Below are 24,350 nucleotides of genomic sequence, written 5' to 3' on the forward strand. Positions count from 1 at the left end.
AAGAGAGAACAAAATGCCCAGAAATATAAAATTACTTAATTGGAAGATCTTTAATATGCAAGTCTTTGTTCAGAGCTCTCCCCGATCTTAACCAATTGTGATCTGGAGCCTGTTGAAGAAGGAAACTTCTTTGAAACACATAGCTGAATATGATTTTAACCAGGTTAACCTAGTCTGATTGTTGGTGCTGAACAGTCCCTTAAATGTTCTAATGCATCTGATTATCTATCCCCATGTAAATGACATCCTTTGTGCATACTTTTTTTTAATAAAAACAAAAGCTTGATCTATTGGAACCGGTCTGCTTCATACAACATCTCCGTCATATTACTGATGACTGCTTTACTGTGTATCAGTAAATCCTAGATGACTTTTTGTGGCTTCCATCACTGCAAATGTGCTGAGGATGGTTCTTCTATAGCAATGTCAATTTAATATTACAATCGCTGTCTTATGTTAATAATATATTTTTTTCTCTTTCATCCTATCTGAGGGACACTGCTACCATGGGGTTGTTTGAGGGGAGCGTGGAGTTGGCACTTAACTAGTTAGCAGACCCCTCCCCTCTGCAACCCCCTGTAGCTTCTCAGTTTAAATTAAGTGCCAAGTGGAGTTGGATTTATGGCAATATTTTATTTATTACAGGATTGTTTTATAATTACACATGTGTTGAGATACTTTCATTAATGCTTTAGGGTTATCCACGTGTCACTTTGCATGGGCATTTCATTCGGAAGCTGAGGAAGAATTAATCAATATGATCCCTGCTATTCAGAGAGGTGATCCACAGTGGTCTGAACTTAGAGCAATGGGAATTGGCTGGTGGGTGAGAAATATAAACACACTCCGCAGATGTATAGAAAAGGTAGGTTACCCAAATATTAAAATAATCATACCTTAACTTGTTACTTTTTATATGCTCAGTACATTAGCTTCTAACGGTCTTACGGACTTCGTGCAAAAATGATAGTATATTCTCTCTGTGTCTCTCTCTCTTTCTGTAAAGTACTCGGGACAAAGGAACAATACGTACATTTGTCTTTCTAACTATTGGGGTACACTGTGAGACATTGGGGTACAGTAATGGGTGTAGGAGTTTAGGCACTTATCAACTTCTTTGATTTTCGCTCTCCTCCCCTCCTACTATGCCCCTCCTCTCCTGTGGGTACCTCAATTTTTTAAAGTGCCTAGGAGTCAGGTCACTTCAATATAGACTCCTGCCTATACTTTATTTAGAAATACGTTTTTCATGTTTTTATTTTGATTATCCCTTTTAGGTGCAGCGCAGGGATCGAACCCAAGACCCAGAGGAGTGAATAGCCTGTCTGCTTCCTTCACTCTGGGTCCCTGCAGAGGCTGAGCAGCAGCTTCAGCTTGCTCACCCTCACACCATTGCCGGCAGCCTGTCCTTTCCCTAGATTGACGAACAACAGGGGAACATTTCATAAGTCTGCCATAGATGCAGCATTTATTTAAAGCACCATCTGCGCTCTTCAGGATCGGCAGCAAGCGGCCACAGTTTAGTCTCCCTAGTCAAACGGGAGTGAAGCTGTAGCAGCCTCTCCTTCCATCCCGACGGTCATGCTGGAAAATCTCCCCGCCCCTAGAAAACGAACAACGGGGGACACAGTAACGATCACACTCCTTAGGAGGCGAGTCGTTTACTGATCACTGGCACACGCTACCTGGGCACTCTGAGAGTGATGTGGTTGCTATATACGCCGACAGCCATACTAATGTATGCGCTGATCGGCAATTTGTGGGGGCAGCCATTTTGGAGGAAGTCTTGGAGGAGGAACTTCCCTGCACCCCCTTCCTACTTCCTGGCGTCGGAAGCAGCCATATTTGGACACGGAGATCATTGTGCTGCACGCTGTTCCTATGCTCTGCCTCTCCTCAACTGGTATAGTTTATGCTGTTTTAATACTGTACTCTATAGAGACATACTCCAAACTGTGTTTTTCACAATCAGGACTATTATTCTCAGTTCCTTGAGATTGCTGTAGACTCAGACATTTACCTAGTATAGAGACTTGGTAAAATCTTGTTGTACTATGTGCAGAATATATGCCTCTCAAACTATTTTTTTCTAAATATTGTTTTGGTACTAATCTGTTATACCTTTTAAACATGTCTGAGAAGGGGATGTCCAAAAATCTGGGATCCTCCGGTATGTCTGCACTATTTTATGCATGTGCCAGATGTAATGCTAAATTTTCTCTTGGACAGCCTAACCAGGAAGCTCTCTGTGCGGCATCGAAGCTAAAACCCAGGAGCGATGAGGTCCAGCTCAGGTGGCAACAGCTATGGAGGAACCGCTCTGGGCCAAGTCACTACTATCAGCTATGGCGGAGCTCACCAGGGTAATGTTACGGTCCACAGAGATGCGTGAAGTTTCAGTTTCTCACACTTATCCACACCCCCTAGCTGCTGCAGACACATCATCTTAGTCCGATTCAGCTCTGGGCGAAGAACGCCTGCTTACAGTATCACACAGGGCCAAGAGGATAATTGCTTGTGCGGCCCAGGAAGGTGAGTTTGACATTGATCTGCAGGAAGAAGACTCTGCTGTAGATTCTGCCTCTGCCCATAATGTTGATAACCTCATTTTGGGTTTCAGACATACTTTAGGTTTTGCAGATCCTGAGCCCACGGCTCCTTCGGTTTCTCATTGTTTAAAAAGACCAAAGCGTAGTTGGCTGCGTTTCCACCATCCCCTCAGATGATGGGAGATGGTAACCGATGCCTGGCTAAGGCCTAATAAGCAGTTTATGATATCTGGTAGATTTAAGTCTCCTAAGGGGTTATTATTTACCTTCTCCCGGCAGAAGATTCCGTTAAATGGGAGGCCTCCCCAGAGTGGACACTCCTGTAGCGCTCTTGTCCTCCTCTTCGGCTATCTCTCCGGCAGAAGATTCCGTTAAATGGGAGGCCTCCCCTAGAGTGGACACTCCTGTAGCGCTCTTGTCCTCCTCTTCGGCTATATCCACTCAGGAGCAGGTCTCACTAAGGGGGACCCCACGGACAAAAAGTGCGATCATGTGGTGTCAGGCAGCATGTTTAGACCCACTATGGCAGTTGCCTGGGCTAACAAAGCTATCCAGCAATGGGCCCGAACAGTTAGTTGCAGGCATTCAGGGAAACGTTCCACTGCGGAACTACTCTCATTGGCCGAGCATATTCGGGAGACTTCTGATTATGTGGACCAGTCAGCCATGGATGCTGTCTCCGCTAATTCTAGATTCTCGGCTCTCATTATAGCAGCTCGGCGTACCTTGTGGTTACGCTCTTGGACAGCGGATGCTGATTCAAAGCGAGCTCTAGAGGGTTTGGCCCAAACAGAGTAACCCCATCAAAAGGCAGAGCTAGAAAAGGTTATTCAGGTGGCCACTGGAGGAAAGATCAACATTCTTCCCATGGGTTCCAGTAGACCACTGCAAGGACGTTTTCGGTCCTTTCGTTCTTTCTCCCGAGGCCGGGGCAACCCGACAAGAGGCCAGTCCTCTACTCCTAGGGGAGCGTATAGCAGAGATAGGGGCTCTGTTAGGCGAGGAACTTCGAGACCAGGTGATAAGCCCGCAGCGTGACAGTCTTCCCCAGGAGAAATCTGTGGTGGGCGCATGCCTTCTTCGTTTCGAGAGCCAGTGGCAGACATCCACCACGGATGCTTGGACACAAGGAGTTGTGTCCCGAGGTTATGTCATGGACCTAGCTCAGTTCCCACCACAGAGGTTCATCTCCACAGCAGCCCCCCTTTGTCCCCTCAAGGGCAAGGCACTTCAGAAAACAATCCAGAATGTGCTGACAGCAGGGGTTATTGTTCCCGTTCCAACACAGGAAAGAGGTCAGGGGTTTTACTGCAGTCTCTGAACAAGCAGGTAATAACTCAGAATTTCAAAATGGAGTCCCTTCAGAATGCTATCGCAGGAATGGAGCAGGGAGAGTTTCTGACTTCCATAGACATCAATGATACCTACCTACATGTTCCTATATGGAGGGGGCACCATTACCTTCTCCGCTTTGTGGTGGGAAACTGCCACTTTCAGTTCAGGGCCCTACCTGTCGGCCTTGCTGCCACTCCCTGAGTGTTCACCAAGATCATGATTATAATGAGGGACTCCTGTGGCAGATGGTAGTCACAATAGTTCCCTATCTAGACGTTCTTCTTCTGAAAGCACCATCAGCATTCAGACCACTATGCAGTTTCTGGAAGCTCATGGGTGGATTCTGAATTTACCCAAATCATCTCTCATTCTGGCACAGCGAATGCGCTTCCTGGGTCTCATGTTCGACACTGTGACCCAGAGAGTCTATTTACCTAAAAACAAGGTCTTTGCCCTCTTGCGCAGAACCAGGACCTTACTTGCGCAGAGGAAAATCTCTCTCCTCAGTTGCATGAAACTCCTGGGGACCATGGTTTCAGTGTTCGAGGCTGTGCCCTTTGCACAATTCCACTCTCGTCCTCTTCAACAAGAGATTCTTCGAAAGTGGTTAGGATCTCGATCAAAATCTGGACAAGGGTCAGATCCTTCGGACCGGCCCATGGACCTTAGATACCACAGATGCAAGTCTGCTAAGCTGAAGAGGGATGACAGGGTGCTTGATATTTCAGAGTCTCTGGTCCCCCCAAAAGGCCACACTCTCGATCAGTATACTACAACTCAGAGCGGAGTTTCTGACAGGTAAGCCTCTTCAGATTCAATCAGACAATGCTATATCCGTGGCATATCTGAATCACCAAGGGGGAACTCGCAGTGTAGGTGCCATGCGGGTGACAGCCAGGATCATGGTATGGGCCCCACGTACCCCAGATATCGGCCGTTTACATTCCAGGCGTGGAAAATTGGGAGGCAGACTTCCTCAGCATGCAGAGGGTTCACCCGGGAGGATGGTCTCTCAAGAAGCATGGGTCTTTGCCCTCCTAGTGGAACGCTGGGTCATGCCGGAGATCGATCTCATGACACCCAGGCTAAACCATCAAGTTCCCCTTTATGGCTCAAAGTCTCGAGACCTTCAGGCACATTTCACGGATACCATGTCCGTTCCATGGCATTTCCGGCTAGTGTACCTGTTTCCTTCGATTCCCATGCTCTCGCGAGTACTAAAAAAGCTAAAAAGAGAGCAAATCTGGTAGCCCCTTATTGGCCACGCAGGGCATGGTTTTCAGACATCCTGAGACTGGCCATGGATCCTCCCTTCCGCCTGTCATTATAACCGGATCTTCTTGTTCAAGGTCCTCTTCTCTGCCACAATTTAGATTGGCTAACTTTGACGGCGTGGCTGTTGAGATCTTTATTTTCAGGGCTAAGGGTTTCTCTCGAGGTTATTGGTACTCTAATCAAGGCCAGAAAATTGTCTTCCTCAGCCATATATTATCGAGTCTGGAAGGCGTACAATCTTTGGTGTGAGGACCAGGGTTTCCACACATCCAGGTTAAGCCTTCCTAGGTTGTTAGCCTTCCTGCAGGCAGGCCTAAATAAGGGGCTCTGTCCGGGGTCCCTTAAGATTCAGGTCTCGGCGCTCTCCATTTATTTTCAGCGGAAGCTGGCGACCGTCGGGAATGTTCAAACCTTCCTGCAGGGGGTCCTCCATGTGCAGCCTACTTTCATTCACCCAGTAGAGCCTTGGGACCTTAACCTGGTGCTCTATGCGCTCATCCATACGCCCTTTAAACTGCTAGATTCAGTAGATTTGCGCCATCTCACTTGGAAAACGGTATTCCTCTTAGCTATTTCGTCAGCTTGTAGAGTGTCGGAATTAGCAGCACTCTGCTGCACTTCCCCTTTCCTAGTTTAACACAAAGATAGAGCGGTCCTTCACACCAAACCCTCCTGTGTTCCGAAGGTCATATCCAGGTTCCACTTAAATCAAGAGATTGTGGTCCCGGATTTCCTCCCTCCGCCATCGTCTTCTTCGTCCTCCTCTTCTAGACTTACTGTCACTGGATGTGGTTTGTGCTCTTCGGTATTATGTTGACCGCACGGCCTCTGTCCATAAAACCAAGGATCTTTTTATTCTGTACGATGCGCAGAAGAGGAGTTGCCGGCTTCCAATCAGTCTATTGCCCACTGGATCACTTCCACCATTAGACTGGCTTATGCTCGAGCATCTCTGCTGGTCCCGGTATCGTTGAAGGCTCATTCTACCAGAGCTGTTGGCGCTTCATAGGCTGCACGTCATGGGGCCTCGGCGAAGCAGCTATGCAGAGCGACTACATGGTCATCTGTCCATACATTCTCTAAATTCTACAGGTTGCAGGGCTTTGCATCCTCTGATGCGAGCTTTGGGCGCAACGTATTGCGTGCAGCCGTTCAAGAGCATTCCCTCCCTTAGAGGCAACTTTGGTATTTCCCCAATGTCTCGCAGTGCCCCCCACTGGTAGGAAAGAGAAAACAAGATTTTTACTCACCGTAAAATCGATTTCTCTTACTCCATTGGGGGACACTGCGCACCCTTCCTTGCTCTGTAAATAGTTCTGTTGTGTGAATTTTCTGGTTATATTCTTTGCTCTATAGGGCTTTCCCTTCCTCTTCCCCTTTGTTAGTCAAAACTGAAGTATCCACAGGAGAGGAGGGGGAGGAGAGTAGAGTGAAAATCAAAGAAGTTGATAAGTGCCTAAACTCCTACACCCACTACTATACCCCAATGTCTCGCAGTGTCCCCCAATGGAGTAAGAGAAATCTATTTTACAGTGAGTAAAAATCTTCTTTTTCCATTTTTTATTTGTCAGTCTGCATACACCTTTGATATAACTTACAGAAAAAATATGGAAGAAGAAAACTGTGCAAAAACAAAGTAGTTTTGACTGATTTTATTCTGGTGAAAAAGTAACACAATGGAAATTCAATGAATCTCTATCACTAAGACTGTGTGCAACATATCCAATCAGAGCTCAAAACATAGTTTTATCATCATGTCACCATGAATTCTGACCCAGCCTTGATTTGGGTGACACGTAAAGCCTATATTAGGGATAGTTTTATATAGTTTGCATCTGCAAAAAAATAGCAAACTACTTAGACCCATACAAAGTTGGAAAATACATTATAGAAACTAGAGCTTGAAAACCAAAGAACCCTTTCTAGATTTGTAACAAATTGCAGCTCTGTAACAAAGCTTCAATTACTGTCTCTTCTGGTACAGTGGGTAGAGAAAGCTCTTTACTGAAGTACTATAGGTTCTAGAGCAGGCCTGTCCAACCTGCAGCCCTCCAGGTGTTGTGAAACTACAAGCCCCAGCATGCTTTGCCAGTAGACAACCTGTTGATAGCTGGAAGGGCATGCTGGGACTTGTAGTTTCACAAACATCTGGAGGGCCGCAGGTTGGACAGGCCTGTTCTAGAGCTATGCTAATCAACCAGATCAGATGGTGGCTTCATAGTTGGGATAGAGGCTTGGTGAATTCCATTTTCCTTGGATATCCAATGGTTCATAACCTAAGATCTGTTTAAAATGTATGCAGCATTTGCAGCATTTTCATGGGTACTATGAAGCATTATACACAACATACTTGCTTACATTTTCACAGCTTTTATAAACACCATTGATTTAACAAACTTTTTGGAAGGGGCCCAACAAGGCGGAATCAAAGAACTTATGGGAGGATAGAAGTTAAGATATTTATCAAAAATCAGTACTTTGGTAAGGTCCTGGGCATTTTAGAGGCATCCCTCCGTTTCAGCAGGTTAACATTTAGATGTGTTTAATATATTTATCAGGTTGCCAAAGCAGCTTTTCAAAGAAACAGTGATCCATTAGATGCTGCAGTTTTCTACCTTGCAATGAAGAAGAAAGCTGTTCTCTGGGGCTTATTCAGGTAAGTGCCATCTTATATAATTAAGAATTGACTAGCATTGCCTACAAATACTAAGTTCGAATAAGTGTCCAAACAAATAATCCTTAGCCTTTAAAATAATGTACATCGTTTTTCTAGTGGTGATATTCGCTGCTATGAAGGGATGTTTTTTATTTTGGATATTTTTTGTACCTGAGAAACCTTTTATACCTGTATTACAGTAGAAAATTAAACTTTCTTTTTTGTATTTCTAGGTAGGATATAGTTTACCTTTCGTCCTCTATAACTTTTGAGAAGATATATAATTCTGCAGAGAATACTTCTTTTATCTGTATATTTGCTTTCAGTAAAGTGGCACCACCATACTGGTTAATCAGTTAAGACAGTGGATCCCAAACTTTCTTAGTTCGAGGCACCCTTAGGGTCTCCATAATTTTTTCAAGGCATCCCTAAGCCAAAATAATTACCAAGTAGTCACCTGCCTTGCTTACCACCAGCCCTGGCCACGGCACCCAGTTTGGGAACCACTGAGTTAAGATTTAGAATTTAATATACAATCTACTGTTAAATATAAGGGTATTAGAAGGCCACAAGACATTATACAACTTTATAAAGGCACAATGCTTTATATGGGCTTTGTACAACCCATTGAACGCTGAGGTTGTTTTTATTCATAGAAGCGTGTACGTTATTTCTTGTAATACACAAGCTTAAGTTGTTTACCATGATGCATTGGTAATGAGTTCTTTGCCTTCCATGACAATTATGCATTCTGCCATGGAACATTTTACAAATGAGTAATGTGACACAACGCTACTTTCTACTCTCCAAAAATATGGGATACCGCTACTCTACAAATGCAATGATATGTTTTGCAGGGTTTTCTGTATACCTGTATTTAGCTTGAAATGTCAGTTGTAATCTTATCCCAAATGAAGTGGACACCTAGTGGTCAAACAATGTTACAACACATGAGCTTAGATTGGCATGCAATTTGTCTCATTGTAGCATCCCTAGAAGCTCTCAGGTAGTAGCACATTTTCTGTGATTACGTAAAAATGGTAATGTCCTGGAAAATGTAGTGCAATACTGTTTTTATAGTATAAAAATGTGATACTGTTTGTTTTGTAGGTCGCAGCATGACGAGAAAATGACCCAATTTTTTAGCCATAATTTTAAGGAAGACAGATGGAGGAAAGCAGCTCTAAAGAATGCCTTCTCCTTGCTTGGGAAGCAGCGCTTTGAGCAGTCGGCAGCTTTCTTTTTACTGGCTGGTTCACTAAAGGATGCTATTGAGGTATGAAGTGTTATTGTTATAATTATACAATTGTTTAAACAGTTTTGCACCTGTGGGACAATGTATATAGAAAACATAAGTAAGCAATTTGTTCTTTTAGGTGTGTCTAGAAAAAATGGAAGACATTCAGCTGGCAATGGTAATTGCTCGATTATATGAGTCAGAATTTGACACATCCTCTACGTACGAGTCTCTTCTGCATGAAAGAGTATTGGGATGTCAAAAGGATGGGACTGGCTTCTGTTGTTCAAGGCTGCATCCTGATCCACTTTTGAGGAGCATTGCTTATTGGATAATGAAAGACTACACTAGGGCCCTGGATACTTTATTGGAGCAAACCCCAAAAGAGGATGATGAAAACCCTGGTGAGCATATCTTTCTCCTAGGTAGCATTTCATGTATCTTGTATAGTATCACAGTTGAACCCTATTACTAATTGGTTAAATACAAAAAATATATGCTCAATAGCTTAGATTTAAAATATTTTCTGCATTATGCGGATACTGTTGAATGTGTAATGATGAGCATTAGAGATTTGGTCATTTGATTTTTAAAACACCTGCATGTAATCTGGGCAGTTAAAAGAAATGTACATTATGAGACTCCCCAGTGTACCACTGCTTTGCCCAGATATCTAAACAAAATTAGTCTGAAGAAACGCTAACAACAAGTATTTTATTGCTTTATTGTGCCTTATACACGGGTTACATTTTGCTTATCACAAGGGTGATGCCTATGGCATACATACCTCTCTGTTATCCCCATGTGGAGGCTATTAGCAAAGGTGTTGTGTTTGCTTCAATGTTGCCACACTGTTAGATCAGGCCTCCGCTCCCTAATGCATGGTAAACTTTGTAACCTGTTTTAGTAGCACAAGCTTTTATAACAGCTAGGTAATTCTATGTAAGAGGAAATTCAGTTTGCTAACTAAGGGGGGAATTCAATTGACCGCAAGTTTTTTTTTATAACTCCATGTTAATTCATTTTAACACATTTTTTTTAGCATTTTCGAGCAGGTAAAATTTACCCGCGATTCAATTCCATTTTTAACGCAGCGTTTTTTTCCATCAAACGGTCCTATCGCGCTCCTGTAGAAGGTCTATTGAAAGTATAGGGTGGGTGAGAGCCCGCCGCGTTAAAAGCTATTCAATTGCTTTTTAACGCAGCGCGTTAAACAGGCCAATATGCGGTTTTATCTTGCACCTCTTCGGGGTGTGCGAACAATAAAAAAACTTAACAAAACTATTTGAAATCATGTAATAATGAAAAAAAAGATAATCTATGTTTATCAGTAATTCATAACATCAAAAAGTTGATTTTATTTTTTAAAAAAAATAATGAAAAAAAACCCCATGAAAATAATAATAAAAAAAAACCACTGATTAATTATATTTATGTATATTTTTGTACTAATATGTATGCACTAATGTGTTTTGACATGGTATAGATGATTCTATAGTAAAAAATAGTGAAAAAAAAAAAAAAAATGCTTAAAGAAAGTACTGCATGTAGATATCAAATAGAAAGGTTGTGTAATGCAATCTAATGTAATACATGACCACGTTAAACCATCCCCTTCACTCCCATAAAAATTTGCTAGCACCAATGATTAACACGCGGGGGCAGCGTTACCTCTTTTCAATTGAATTGCACGAGTTTTAACGCTGTGTTAACTAAAAATGGCTGCTACAGCAGTTAGAAACCTGCGCAGGATTTTTTTCTTTTTTTTTTAACGCTGTGGGAAAAACAATTCCCCCTTAAGGATTACTTTGGTCCTGCTAATACACCCAGTGACCAACACCATCTTGATGCAAGCACTGGTCCCTAATAAAAGCCCCCCTATCCCCCATCTAGGGGATCTGCAATGGCATCATGCTAAGGACCCATCAGCTGAATTGAAAACCTTTCAGTATCCACGGTTTACTTATTTGTTCTACTAGTTTTGAGGAAGGGGTTTTATTAGTTAAGAAAAAACAAAAAAGGGAGGGATAATTCTCCTTTCATTACTCAGCGAAGAAATTGACAACTTCTGCTGCCATATCATACATACATGAATTGTTGTTATTGGCAGTAAGCAAGTGCAAGTACTGTTCTGCTGTAAGATATTCATAATCTCAGAACAGAGTTGGAGATTCTGTTCTGAGATTATGGAACCCCACCAATGTTTCTCCTCCATTCTACTCTACTGCCCACCATGTGTGGACAAATTGGTCAGGAATTGAACAACTGTATGTGCACATATACTGCTTAAATGGCTAGATCATGAAAGACACAGTTGGCAGCATAATGTTAGAAAGAACAAGGAAAGATGTTATGAACATTTAAAAGGAGTCGCTAAATCTCCGGCTTAAGTACATTACATACATGTATAAACCAAAACCAATTTGCTAAGTGCGGTTGTCAATTTTATTGATATTTATTTCCTCACTTTTTTGTTTTCATTAATAAAATAATTGAGTCAACGTTTAAATTTAGGAAGTGTAAAAAGTCACAATTTAGGCAATAAAATATAGTTTTCGTTTTTAAGAAGAGATTTATTTACACGTGTTCAAATCTCACAAAGGCAAGACCATTTGCTCCATTCAGATTTGTGGGGGTGGGAGAATGTGAGTGCTACAAAAATGGGAATACTTCCTGGAATTCCTTAATAATAATTTTAATAGTTGTCTATCCAAAAGAATTTAGGAAGTTTACAACAAGTGTTGCTATTGTCACTAATATTTGGATTAAATACCCTGGTTTTTGTGCAGTGTCCAGCTTGATATTGGTGTTATTTTTAGGAAATATTCTTGAGATGAATCACATTCTCCAGTATTTTTTCACATTTGTTTGTTTTAGTGTTTCCTTCACACAACTGTGGTGCTAATATCTGAGTTCCTTATAAATTGCTATCTTCCGAGAAGAAAAGTTTTGGGAATAATTGATTTTTGCTAAAAATGTACCATGGCTCTTGCGGTAACTGTACCAATTTATGTTGATTGGCTTCTAACTCTTTATATATATATATATATATATATATATATATATATATATATATATATATATATATATATATATATATAGTGGATAGAGTATATCCCCCTTTCAGTTATTTGAAATGGCACAGTAATCCTCTAAATAAAACATACATTTAGAACAGACTATACGTATTCATAAAAGCCATAAAAATAGCATTTTTCAATAAGGCGGCCATAGTTTATCTTCTCCATAGTCCTGAGTCCTTTGTAAATGTCCACTGAGAGAGGCCGTTTTGCTGTCCAGTGGAAGACAAAAAATGTGGAATGATTATATATCTCAAAAGCTGAAATGACACTGCATTAACATAGTATTTTATTTGTGTTTAACTCTGCTCTATTTCTTTAGTTCTCATCAAGTCGTGCAATCCTGTGGTGTTTAGTTTTTACAACTACCTTCGGACTCACCCCCTGCTAATCCGCCGACATTTCGGTGCACCAGAAGCCACGCTTGCTACCGTAGGTTTAAAGACGGATAAAACCTATGTGGATGAAATCACTCTTATAGAAAGGAAATTGTTTTTTACCACTGCAAATGCTCACTTCAAAGTAGGATGTCCTGTACTTGCTTTAGAAGTTCTGTCCAAGATTCCAAAGCTCAGTAAATCAATGGTTAATAATGAAGATCTATTAAGCTTCGGTTCTATTGGACAGGATAGTTTACAATTCATAGGCAAACCAAACAGTTTTGAAGAGGGAAGTGAGACAAGTTGGTTCACCCCAGCATCAACATTAACAAAACTGTCACATTATGAAGACTCCGTAACTGATTTTGACTGGGGCTCTCCGGTTGTGAAGATTGAGGATGAGCCACTTCAACTAGATTGGGGAGATGATAAAGGGAGTGAGCAAGATGATGATGAGGGTTTGGTATTAAAGAGTTTGAACTTGGAGCAAAACACTCAAAGCCTACAAGACGCCAGTTCTGAAACACCAACTGTAAAATACTCTGAAACGACAGGGAGTAAAGTTGATGTCATTGCTGAGCAGCTTAAATTTAGAGCCTGCTTAAAAATTCTTATGACCGAACTGAGAACTTTGGCTACAGGACATGAAGTAGATGGTGGAAAACTGAGGTTCCAACTGTATAACTGGTTGGAAAAAGAGATTGCTGCTATGCACAAAATATTTAACCACGAAGCCGACAGCAAAGATTTCACAATCGAAACAACGGCCTCTGGCGATATTTTGGACAGTCATGAATTTTCAGAGAAAACAGATATTGGCTCCTATGAACGTCATCAAATAGAACGTCAAAGATTACAAGCTAAGCGGGAACATGCTGAAAAACGGAAGTGGTGGTTACAGAACAATCAGGCTCTGCTACGAGTGTTTCTTAGCTACTGCAGTTTACATGGCGCACAAGGTGGTGGTTTGGCATCTGTAAGAATGGAACTAAAGTTTTTATTGCAAGAGTCTCAACAGGTAATATATCGGGCAATAAGTTAGCAGGTGTTTTTTTGCTTATGTCATTTTGTGTCTGTAAAGTAGAGTAGCCCAACATGGGAACATATTTTATGTACATTTTAACATATAAATATATATAACATTTTCTGTGCTTAGTCTATGACATTTTGAAACCGGCCAAGTGTTAGAACAGATGAAGTAAATAAAACACTGACATTACTAAGAGGTTATTTATCAAATATGTTTATTACAGCAGGAAACACTACCTTAAAGCAGTGCTCAGTGACCCCAGCCCCATCCTGATGAAACTGACAGCAACATTTTTTTTGCTGAAGAATTAGAATCAAATGAGTAGATACTGTGCATAAGAGGAACTTGCAAAGCCATATATTGTTTCACATAGAATGAATCTTAGAGCTCTTACACACAAGAGTTTTCCATGTGCCCATGGTACATTGAGTCGGAGCTGCATGATGGGCCATGGATGTTATATAACATGCTACGTTAATGGTTCATTTAGCATTCAATCTGAAATCTAGTGTTCTATCTGCACTTTATTCATAGAATTCAATGATTACTATTTGCAGTGCCAGATAAGCTGCATTCGTTTTTTATTTGCAATGAGCCACAAAATGTAACCGCTTCAAATACTCAGTATATTAAATAATACAAAATATAAATCATACGATTCAAGTGTAGATGTCAGACAGGATAGAGATGGCCTTGCCCATGACGGCTTACAGTCTAGAGGGAGAGGGCAATGTTGAGACAATAGAAGCTAAAGCAGGTATAAAGCTCCCAAAAAGTGACATAAGTGGTCATATAAATGATTCATTAAACAAAAAGGTTGTTCTCCAATCAGGGATTTGAATTTACTACTCATTTATAAATAAATGTAAAATTTATAAGACAAGAATTTTGATTGTTCTAATGGCCGGTATTTTACACTTATGTGGATGTTTAAAACAGCTCTGAAAAAAAACAAAATTCCTAAAACATGCATTTATTGTTGAGAGGACACTGCCATATTACATATGAGTTATTGCACAATGGATATAACATATGTCTGTTTTCTGACTGAGTATAACTTGTGAGGTAAATGCTGGCGGGGTATAACTTGTGAGGTAAATGCTGGCGGGGTATAACTTGTGAGGTAAATGCTGGCGGGGTATAACTTGTGAGGTAAATGCTGGAGGGGTATAACTTGTGAGGTAAATGCTGGCGGGGTATATCTTGTGAGGTAAATGATGGCGGGGTATATCTTGTGAGGTAAATGATGGCGGGGTATATCTTGTGAGGTAAATGCTGGCGGGGTATAACTTGTGAGGTAAATGCTGGCAGGGTATAACTTGTGAGGTAAATGCTGGAAGGGTTTAACTTGTGAGGTAAATGCTGGCGGGGTTTAACTTGTGAGGTAAATGCTGGCGGGGTTTAACTTGTGAGGTAAATGCTGGCGGGGTTTAACTTGTGAGGTAAATGCTGGCGGGGTTTAACTTGTGAGGTAAATGCTGGCGGGGTTTAACTTGTGAGGTAAATGATGGCGGGGTATAACTTGTGAGGTAAATGATGGCGGGGTATAACTTGTGAGGTAAATGATGGCGGGGTATAACTTGTGAGGTAAATGATGGCGGGGTATAACTTGTGAGGTAAATGCTGGAGGGTTATAACTTGTGCGGTAGAGGATGGCAGGGTGTAACATATGGTCTGTTGCTCGATGGCTATAGTATATGGCTCGTTGCTCACTGGTTATAACATGTAACTTGGGATGTAATTGCTGGCTGGGTAGAACATATGGTTCATTGATATAAAATGGGGTCATTCCTGGCTGTGAATATTATGTTACTCAACACTGTCAGGGAATTACATACAGTGTCATTTACTGGGTATAATATATGTGTTCTGTTATATGATAATACAGTGGGCTCCCAAATTATTGAGCCGTTTCCATGCTCTGGGTAAGATTAGTCCAGGGTGGCCAATTAACATGGGGTTTTAAAGTATACATTCTCATGTTTGGGTTTTGTACCACTTTAAGGGCACTAACCTCAAAAATTGCTTAATTGTGACTAGTAAATGGGGTATGCATATACAAAATATAGTTTCATGCTGTTTCATATCAAACAGGCTATGAGCAACTTAAGGGTTGTATCTAACACATCACTACTTGGTCAGTTTTATACATACTTGCCAACTCTCCCGGGAGTCCGTGAGACTCGCGCATTTAGCGTGAGTCTCACGGACTCCCGGGAGAGTGTGACAATCTCCCGGATCTGCCCACTTCCTATTGAAGTGGGAAGATTTAGGTCCAAAACGTCGTGATTCACCGGGAATCGCGTGGCGTTTGGCCCCGCCCCCACTGTCAAATGACGCGTTTTGTGTCATTACGTCACGGAGGCGGGATCAAAATGACTCTACTTTCAGTGCTCCGCCCCCTGCACGCCCACCTTCCCCGGCAGGCTCTCGGACCATACTTGCCATAAGTTGGAAAGTATGGTTTTATATTGTCAGTTTTTTAGACCCCAGTGATTTCATAGCCACCATAGCAGCTACTCCACACCACCAATTATGAAATTGAAACAAAGACAAAGGCATGCTGGTGAATGGCGATTTCTGCAAGCTGACCAACATATCCATAGAAAAAGAAAAAAGATAATTTAGGTTTGTTTAACTATTTCCATGAGACAAATATAATAAGAATCTAGGATCTAGGCTCGTTATTATGCATAATTTACTCCTGTAAATCCACCCCACCCATCCCACATAATGAGAAGACCAAGACCTTTACAGATGTACTTTCCTCTACTGAAAAAAAGACTAATAAAAAATTTACTCAAGGCTACACAATAAGTATAATCAATGTGCTTGTGAGGTCAAGCACAGAATACTTCATGGTCATGTACCACTTCACAGTAAGACATCATTAAACTGTGCAGGGACAGGCCTGTTTCTTGTAGTCTATTAAATCATTTCGAGAAAATGTTAGAATGAACTAAAGATAAAATATCAGCAGGAAAGGAAAAGTATAAAAGGAGCATATGGCTAATTAAACTGCCCTAGTTCTAGAGACACATTTTGGCTTTTGCAATTCATGAAAGATTTCCAAGTGTCCTGCTGCAGATTCAGACCTTTTCTTATTATACAATTGAAAAGGAAATTTAAAGTTCAAGGCAGACTTACAATTGTTAACTGGGTCATCTGTGGATTACATGTAGTCGTAAATAACAGACAAGATAATACAATGTTCTAGCACAGCACAAGTTATTTTCTAAATAGGATGACTAAACAATTAAAATATACAGACAAATCAGGGTGCTATGGTAACCAATATTACATTAAAACAAAGTAGTACGTGCCTGCGGTGACCCACCAAAATATTTATATTTTAGGTTTATTTTCATGCACCATACATGAATTGATGTTTTGATTATTATTACACACAGGAAACAACCGTAAAGCAACTTCAGTCTCCTCTTCCGCTACCTACTACACTCCCATTGTTATCGGCAAGCATTGCTGTGACGAAGACTGTGATCGCTAACCCTGTGTTGTATCTGAACAATCACATTCATGATATTCTCTATACTATTGTTCAGATGAAGAATCCTCCACATCCAGACAACCAGGATCCAAAGGTAGTTAAAAGCGCTGGAATGCAGTCCACGCCGTGTAAAATGGGATGTAATTAACTATATTTCTGTTACCTCAGTATAATATCATTGCGCTTATAGAATGACCAATATGTTGTTTAATATTGTATACAGTATATACAGTCTTTCATTCAGAGAGGAAAATTCAATTGCCAGCAATGTGGCGGCGGGTATCACCGTGATGTCCGCTGTGTACGTTGTTGGCCACTACGGTAGGAATCTCCACTTGTTTTTCTGCGCACCTCCTATGAGATTTCTGTAAAATCTCCAGAGCGTGGTGTCTCTGTGTCATTAGTGAGCTGCAAATTAGTGGTCAGAGCTTTTGAGGGAGTTCACAATCGCAGGAGGTTTGAACTTGCCAGCTTAAACTTAATTATGTTAAAAAAGACACAGATAAATCAAATACAACCTTTCATAAATCCTATTTGTGTATTGATCCAGAGGAAAACAAAGCAACCCTCCTTCCCCAATGCACTAGTTGCCAAATTATCCTCATAAGGAAGGAAGGGAGGTATAGATACCATTTCTTGTATTTTTGCCATGTGGTAAGGAATTCCACAGCTTAACCAACCTGATGGTATAGAACCCCTTCCTATGCTCACGGTGTCACAAAAAGCTTGGATCACATAGAGTATGAGCATGCCTGCCAGTATATATGCATATATTACTTACTATAAAGAAATATCATACTCGAAGTAGATTCCTGTCTTATATATTTGTATTGCGGAAGAAATCATATCTGTTCACAGTGTATAGGAATATTGCTAGTCTTGGAACAAAAGGGAAAGATAAAGTGGCAGTGAGAGAGTTATACGATTTTTGAATAAAAAGGTTTTTGAACATTCCTTTTAACTAGAGATAGGAGAAATATTTACAGTTATATGTCCGAAATTATATCTGACCTCATGCTGAATGCATCTCATTAGTATTATTAGTAAGATTTGTTTTGTTCCTAACTACAGGCAGGAAACCCATATTACATTGGTTTTAATATTTTGGTATTCAAATCACTCATTTTATTTTTTGCAGGTGTACACGCTTCACTTGTTGGCTGCTTCACTTTCTGCATCAATATATCAAGCACTTTGTGACAGCCATAGCTACAGGTAAAACAAGGTCTTCCTTCTTACACTTTATTTTTATCCTGCTTCTATTGCCACATAGATTTATTTTTAAAGTGACACATTTGCCTTGAGTGTTATTTTAAAAATAAAGCTTGTTAATATTATGTGAGCAATGTGTAGATCTTAGTACGTGTATAGTAATGCAGTTGTTTTTATTTTAAATGGAGCAATACAAATTTATATTTACAAACCGTCATTGAAATATTGCTGTAGAAGCTACACATTTTTCTTGATCTTTGTAGATTTAGTTTGTTAGCTTTAAAATGGGGGAAATAAATAGTTTCTAAAGTGTCCCCATTTCATTTTACTATGTCCTTATTGTTACTTACATTTCGAGCTCACTGCCAGCTTCTGTAGTGCATTTACCGGCAGGAAAACGTATGTGGATAAAACAAGTTGCGTTCTGAAAACCGGAATACTGCTGCAACACTTGCACATACTAGTAACAGTGGTAGTGGGTATGGTGCCTATAGAAACAGTGGTATCTAGCGTAAGACCGGTTTACATGCATTTTACTAACTTTAAAAATGCTTACAACATGTGAGCAGTCAATGATAGTGGTTATGAGGCCTCTCTACTAAATAAATCTGAAAGACATGTGCTTGGTAACATTTTAACTATAGGTGGACATTTCCTTGGAAGCACCTCTTTGTATTATTTTTTTATCTGAGACATAACTAGACATTTTAGTGCACCTGGCAAGAGGAAATACTGGCAACACAATCCCCTAACATAATATAGGTTTAAGTTAGTTATCTATGGTTCATTCATATAGTTCGATATATGGTACCTGAAAAAGAGACAGGAGGATTTTGATCCTAAAGACGGTCTGCCTCTTCAAAAGAGACAGCTTGGAGTCCCTCATCTCCACACATACGAGGTGGGCATCAGGTACATACATTGCAGCCCAGTCAAATATTCTTTACAGGATGCACACACAAAAAACAGAAACAAACTCCATAGGATACACATATACCAAAAAACAACTGAAAATGCAGCTTAAGAGTAGTCGGATCACCTTGTTACCACTAAAAAAGGCTGTGAAGGATGTGCGCATGCACCTACACTCTGCAGAATGAGGGACGCAGAAACAGAATGTTGTTTCTGGGTAATTAATAACCCAGAAGAGATCAGATAAAGTTTTGCAAGAATCACATGCTGCTGTTACTGTAGCAGCCCACACGTTGCAGGAGAAAGGACGTTCACAAACCACGATCTTCTGCCCAGTACAACTTTCTACAGGACTACATGTGAGTGGTTATGGGGGAGTGAAGAAACCGGATTTAGGTTTGCTAGGTGATTGGTAGACAGGCTTAGTTCTGTTCACGTCAGAGGTAATGATTGACAAGCTGAGCGGACAGAGACAGTGAGAGGTGGAAGGAAGAGATTGGATCTCTGATAGAATAAAGTAAAGTCACCAATCCGTCCCTGGCCAGCGCTCCCTCAGCTTTTCACCCTGAGCAGTGGCACATGTTGTGCTTCTCTAGTTGCAGCCCTAGTCTCTATATTACTATTATTAATAAGGGGAAGTTCATCTGTTGTTTTTTTTCTTAACCATCTCCCTGATTTTACCTGAAGCCATGAGCCACCACATGCATTTTCTGGTAGGTCCCACTGCACACTTGTCACTTCTTAGGCTTCTAAGTGTTAAGAGTGTTGTAGTAGTGTACAAAAGAAAAGAGGACTTCGATTAAACTATTATTGATGCATTCATAAGCAAACTAATAGGCTCTGAAAACCATTTCTCATTAGCTGACATCTCCAACTGAATTGACCGCTTTACCATGCTAGCCAGGATGTTATCTGCAATGGTGGTGGTAATGGGAGTCCAAGGACTCCCTGCTTTTATCAAACATCAACAGATGTTACTTTAATCACTATTTTTGTGGGGTAGTAAAAATAATAATGCTCTGAAACTCAATTCATGTTAATGGCTCATTCCCTGCTAATGTCTTTCCACATGTAGTGCACAGTTACTTTGAAATGAATGGGCCATTGACATCAATTGGAAAAATACAACACCACGTGTAACCGCTCATGTTAAACTTTAGTGGGTATGGGAATTGATATGCTTTCTACATACTGAAATGGAGTACACAGCATTTGAAAAAACCTATACAATGATGTAGCCTTTAAATATATGTGGCTAAATACTGTACTTTGATTGGAGGCACATAGAACCTGAACTGAGAAATAACTTCTTCTAGCAGATACTGTAGAAGAATTCAAGAGCCACCATATAAAAGGGAAATATTAATTTGTGTTTCAGGACTCTGGGAATTTGGTTGATTGTCTTCAATTATTTTTTGCAGCAGCCAAACAGAAGCAAATCAGTTTACAGGAATGGTTTACCAAGGTCTCCTCCTGAGTGACCGAAGGCGGCTTCGGACGGAAAGCATTGAAGAACATGCGACTCCAAATTCATCCCCTGCCTCATGGCCGGGTAAGGTCACTAGTGATGTCATTACAACCAAATGAAGAAATTCAACTCAAGTGTCTTCTAAATTATTGGAAATATTCCTTTTTTTTGTATTTAATTATGTTCCCCTTTAAAGAGCTGACATGTTGGTAATTACTTCTAAAGACATGCTTGAAAACTTACACATTCTTTATTATAATAATAATAATTGCAGTAAATGAATCACTTTAAAGAAAGCAAAATAATTTTATTAAAACAAATCATTAATTTTCCTACTAAAGAACACTGCTTTGGTATCACAGTATGTGCTATTCACAGTGGCTCTGGGGAAAATGAACTTAACTTTAAAATGAAAAGAAAAATATTTAGCATTTTTCCTTAGTGCTAGACCATTTATAGGCTGAAGCCAACAAAATGACTAAAGCAGTGATAGTCATCCCACACACCATTTACTGACAGATAGAAGGAAGCTACAGTACAAACGAGTAAAGATCAAGGAATAGTCACTCAATTATTTGTCTTTTCACTTATCTGTCTTTGCTATACTGTCTTTTAGAAAATCAAACCCTACAGTGCAGTTTACCATGTTTCTCTGTTCACAATCTGCAATGATTGTTCTATTTTTAAATATGTATTTGCTTGAAATCTTCCTTATTGTCGAAAAATGTATTGTTTATATTAATTTTGCAGGTGTAAGCTCTCTAATAAATCTCCTAAATACGGCCCAAGACGAGGACCAACCAAAACTCAATGTCTTGTTGTGTGAAGCTGTTGTAGCGGTCTATGTGAGCCTTCTGATACACGCCCTAGCTAATGACTCCAGCACTGAACTGTTCCGTCTAGCTGCTCATCCACTAAATAGCCGAATGTGGGCAGCAGTTTTTGGGGGTGGAGTGAAGCTTGTTGTGAAACCAAGAAAGCCACCAGAGAGTATTCCAGGTATACTTCACTCTTTCCAGATATTGTTCTTTTTATTCATTTATTGTGTGCCTTTTCTTAGCTGATGTTTGTCATCATCAAACTATTCATTCTGACCTGCTTTCCTACTCATGTGTAACAGTATTTTCTTGTCATCTCCTACCCATCTTCTGCAAGTGTCCAAAACTGTACACAGAATGTGGCACTGCCGGGCATTGACAATATATACCGTATTTCCCCATGTATAGGACGCTCCACTGTATAAGACGCACCTATATAAATCATGTGAAAAAATTGAGGATAAACATTATCCTCAATTTTTTCACAGAGTAATTGTGCAGCTTATACAGAGGAGAGACAACGCTATAGTGAATTCTGACTTACCCTGTCAGATGATTCCTCTGTCTGGTAAAGTCTTCTGTCTTCTCTCTGTCTGATCCTGATGCTGGAAACCCGATTAAGGTCCTCTCTGCGATGTCCGGATGTCCTTTCAGGACCTTGACAATCCTTTCAAGGTCCTGAAAGGATGCCAAGGTCCTTAAAGGACATCCGGACATCGCAGAGAGGACCTTAATCGGGTTTCCAGCATCAGGATCAGACAGAGAGAAGACTTTACCGGACAGAGGAGTCATCTGACAGGGTAAGTGCTACTACCCCTGTATAAGACGCACCCAGTTATTAGACCCAAAATTTTGGGGAAAAAGGTGCGTCTTATACATGGGGAAATACGGTAATTGAGAAGTGTTATTCATATGTATAAAATTGTACATAATCTGCACTTTCTAGAACAAAAGTCTTTGATGAGCAAATATGTGAATGTGCTCTCCCATTGCCTAATGAGAAACAATGTGCAACAGAAAGTGTCCTCACTGATGGCGATGCTTCTGTTACTGATTTGGGGCTGAAGTCTGAAACATGTAGAAATTGGTGATTATTGCCTTGCTTAGAATAGGACCTAGCTTTGTAATTACTGTATGTTACAAAATGAGGCCAAATGAATGACAATGTCACACTGGTACCAGAATCCACATATAGGCTTTTTATTTCATCCCTTGCAAGTGTGTGTGTGTGTGTGTGTGTGTGTGTGGCAAATAAAATCATGAGCTGTAATTAATATATGGATTATTTTACAGCAATCCCAGTTCTGTCAGAGGAGATAGATAAGCATCGCCGTCGGTTTAATATGAGAATGCTGGTGCCCGGAAGACCAGCGAAGGATGTTGCTGTCCCGCCTCCAGTTCCAGCTGAGAGACCAACATACAAAGAGAAATTCATTCCCCCAGAACTGAGCATGTGGGACTATTTTGTGGCCAAAGTAGGTGGCATGTTGTTTTATAGTTTTATATCTCTGGCATATTACAGTAGAAGTAGAGAATTATGTTATGGAAAGTATGCAGTGAATTGTATAATAGACAGTCTATGTAGAACATGTGTAATGGAACAATGTAATATCTGCTGTAAGCCATTACCCATGCATTGCAAAACATAAAATATTCACCACATGATGTACATGTAAAATGTATGTATATATTAACTAAATGTGATTTTGCTAATTTTGACCCAAGAACAATGGGACGAACCCTACTTTTATGGAGTATTTGTTATAAAATTAATAAATAGACTAAAGCATGGAGGGGCAACATGAAGTAGCTGCACACCCTTCTCCTCTTGGTATGCTCATGACTTACCTGCACTGTGCAGAGGAGGTCACGTGATGTGGAAGTCGGCTGACACCATTCTAATAAGATCAGGAGCAGCCGACTGGGGGTCCGCAAGAGAAGGCTTGGCGGGCCGTGGGCAGTCAGGGGGCTGCCTGTTGCATACCGTTGCCCTAAAGTCCATATTGCAAATATAAACCCTATCCTTAAACATTAAGTATAGTTAAGTATATACAGCATTTACCTGTCCTGAAGCTCTTGCCATATACAGGGGTTTGGATGTAAGGAATCTTCTTTTTACGGTACCAACAACATCAGATTTTATGCAGACCAAAATCTATATAACATCAGGTTTGTGATTCAGTATGGCCTGCTCACCGAAGATGGCAGAAGCTTCGGGGGCCCTACTGGAGAGTGTATTTAGAACACACAGAAAGGATAGAGGTTATATTTACAAATAGAAAACAAAGATAGGATGGTGCTGTATTTGCTAAATAAACCATTGGGTCTAGTTTCAGGGCCTGATTAAGGGTCACAGCCGCCCTAGGCTACTACACTGGTTACCGCCCGCTCCCCCGCACCAATGTGTGGGTAAATGAAGAATATATATATATATATATATATATATATATAGATATAGATATAGATATAGATATAGATATAGATATAGAGAGAGAGAGATATAGAGAGAGATATAGAGATATATGTAAACAAAATTGTAAAACATTAATTAATACATAAAACACACTTCATTATGCACGTCCTCTCTTACCTGATCTTGCAGCGTAGACTACCTGGTGTTCTCTTTTGCTTGTTCTTGGAGCGTTGTCCGTTGCCTGGCTTCTGAAAACTTGGGAGTCCTGTATTTAAAATGTGCAAAAATTGTATTATAGTGCCACATTTTAGCAAACCCTGAATGATACAAAACAACCCCCTAGTACAGACATAGACAATAAAATATATGAAATCTATTTACACTCATATAGTAACATTTACCAGCCCTGTCTATCTAGTATTTAGTATTCTAGTGACCGCTGAAACCACAGTCAGCATCCACATCACCGCCACACAA

General features: G+C 40.5%; 1 protein-coding gene across 3 annotated transcripts in view; it reads left to right on the forward strand.

Annotated features, from left to right (window-relative positions):
- The window catches only part of DMXL2 (Dmx like 2), a 104,798-nt gene that overhangs the window by 59,906 nt on the left and 20,542 nt on the right, over window positions 1-24,350 (forward strand). For all 3 annotated transcript variants that reach the window (XR_012691264.1, XM_075207987.1, XM_075207988.1), the window contains exons 20-29: window positions 696-865; window positions 7,718-7,815; window positions 8,926-9,091; window positions 9,192-9,456; window positions 12,455-13,530; window positions 16,953-17,144; window positions 18,189-18,265; window positions 20,596-20,726; window positions 21,393-21,641; window positions 22,754-22,935. Coding sequence is in view for 2 of the 3 variants with exons in the window: in XM_075207987.1 (XP_075064088.1) it covers window positions 696-865; window positions 7,718-7,815; window positions 8,926-9,091; window positions 9,192-9,456; window positions 12,455-13,530; window positions 16,953-17,144; window positions 18,189-18,265; window positions 20,596-20,726; window positions 21,393-21,641; window positions 22,754-22,935 (2,606 nt within the window). In the remaining variant the exon portion in view is untranslated. The remainder of the gene's footprint in view (window positions 1-695; window positions 866-7,717; window positions 7,816-8,925; window positions 9,092-9,191; window positions 9,457-12,454; window positions 13,531-16,952; window positions 17,145-18,188; window positions 18,266-20,595; window positions 20,727-21,392; window positions 21,642-22,753; window positions 22,936-24,350) is intronic.

The sequence above is a fragment of the Mixophyes fleayi genome, chromosome 4 (assembly GCF_038048845.1).
Source record: "Mixophyes fleayi isolate aMixFle1 chromosome 4, aMixFle1.hap1, whole genome shotgun sequence".
Taxonomy (NCBI): domain Eukaryota; kingdom Metazoa; phylum Chordata; class Amphibia; order Anura; family Limnodynastidae; genus Mixophyes; species Mixophyes fleayi.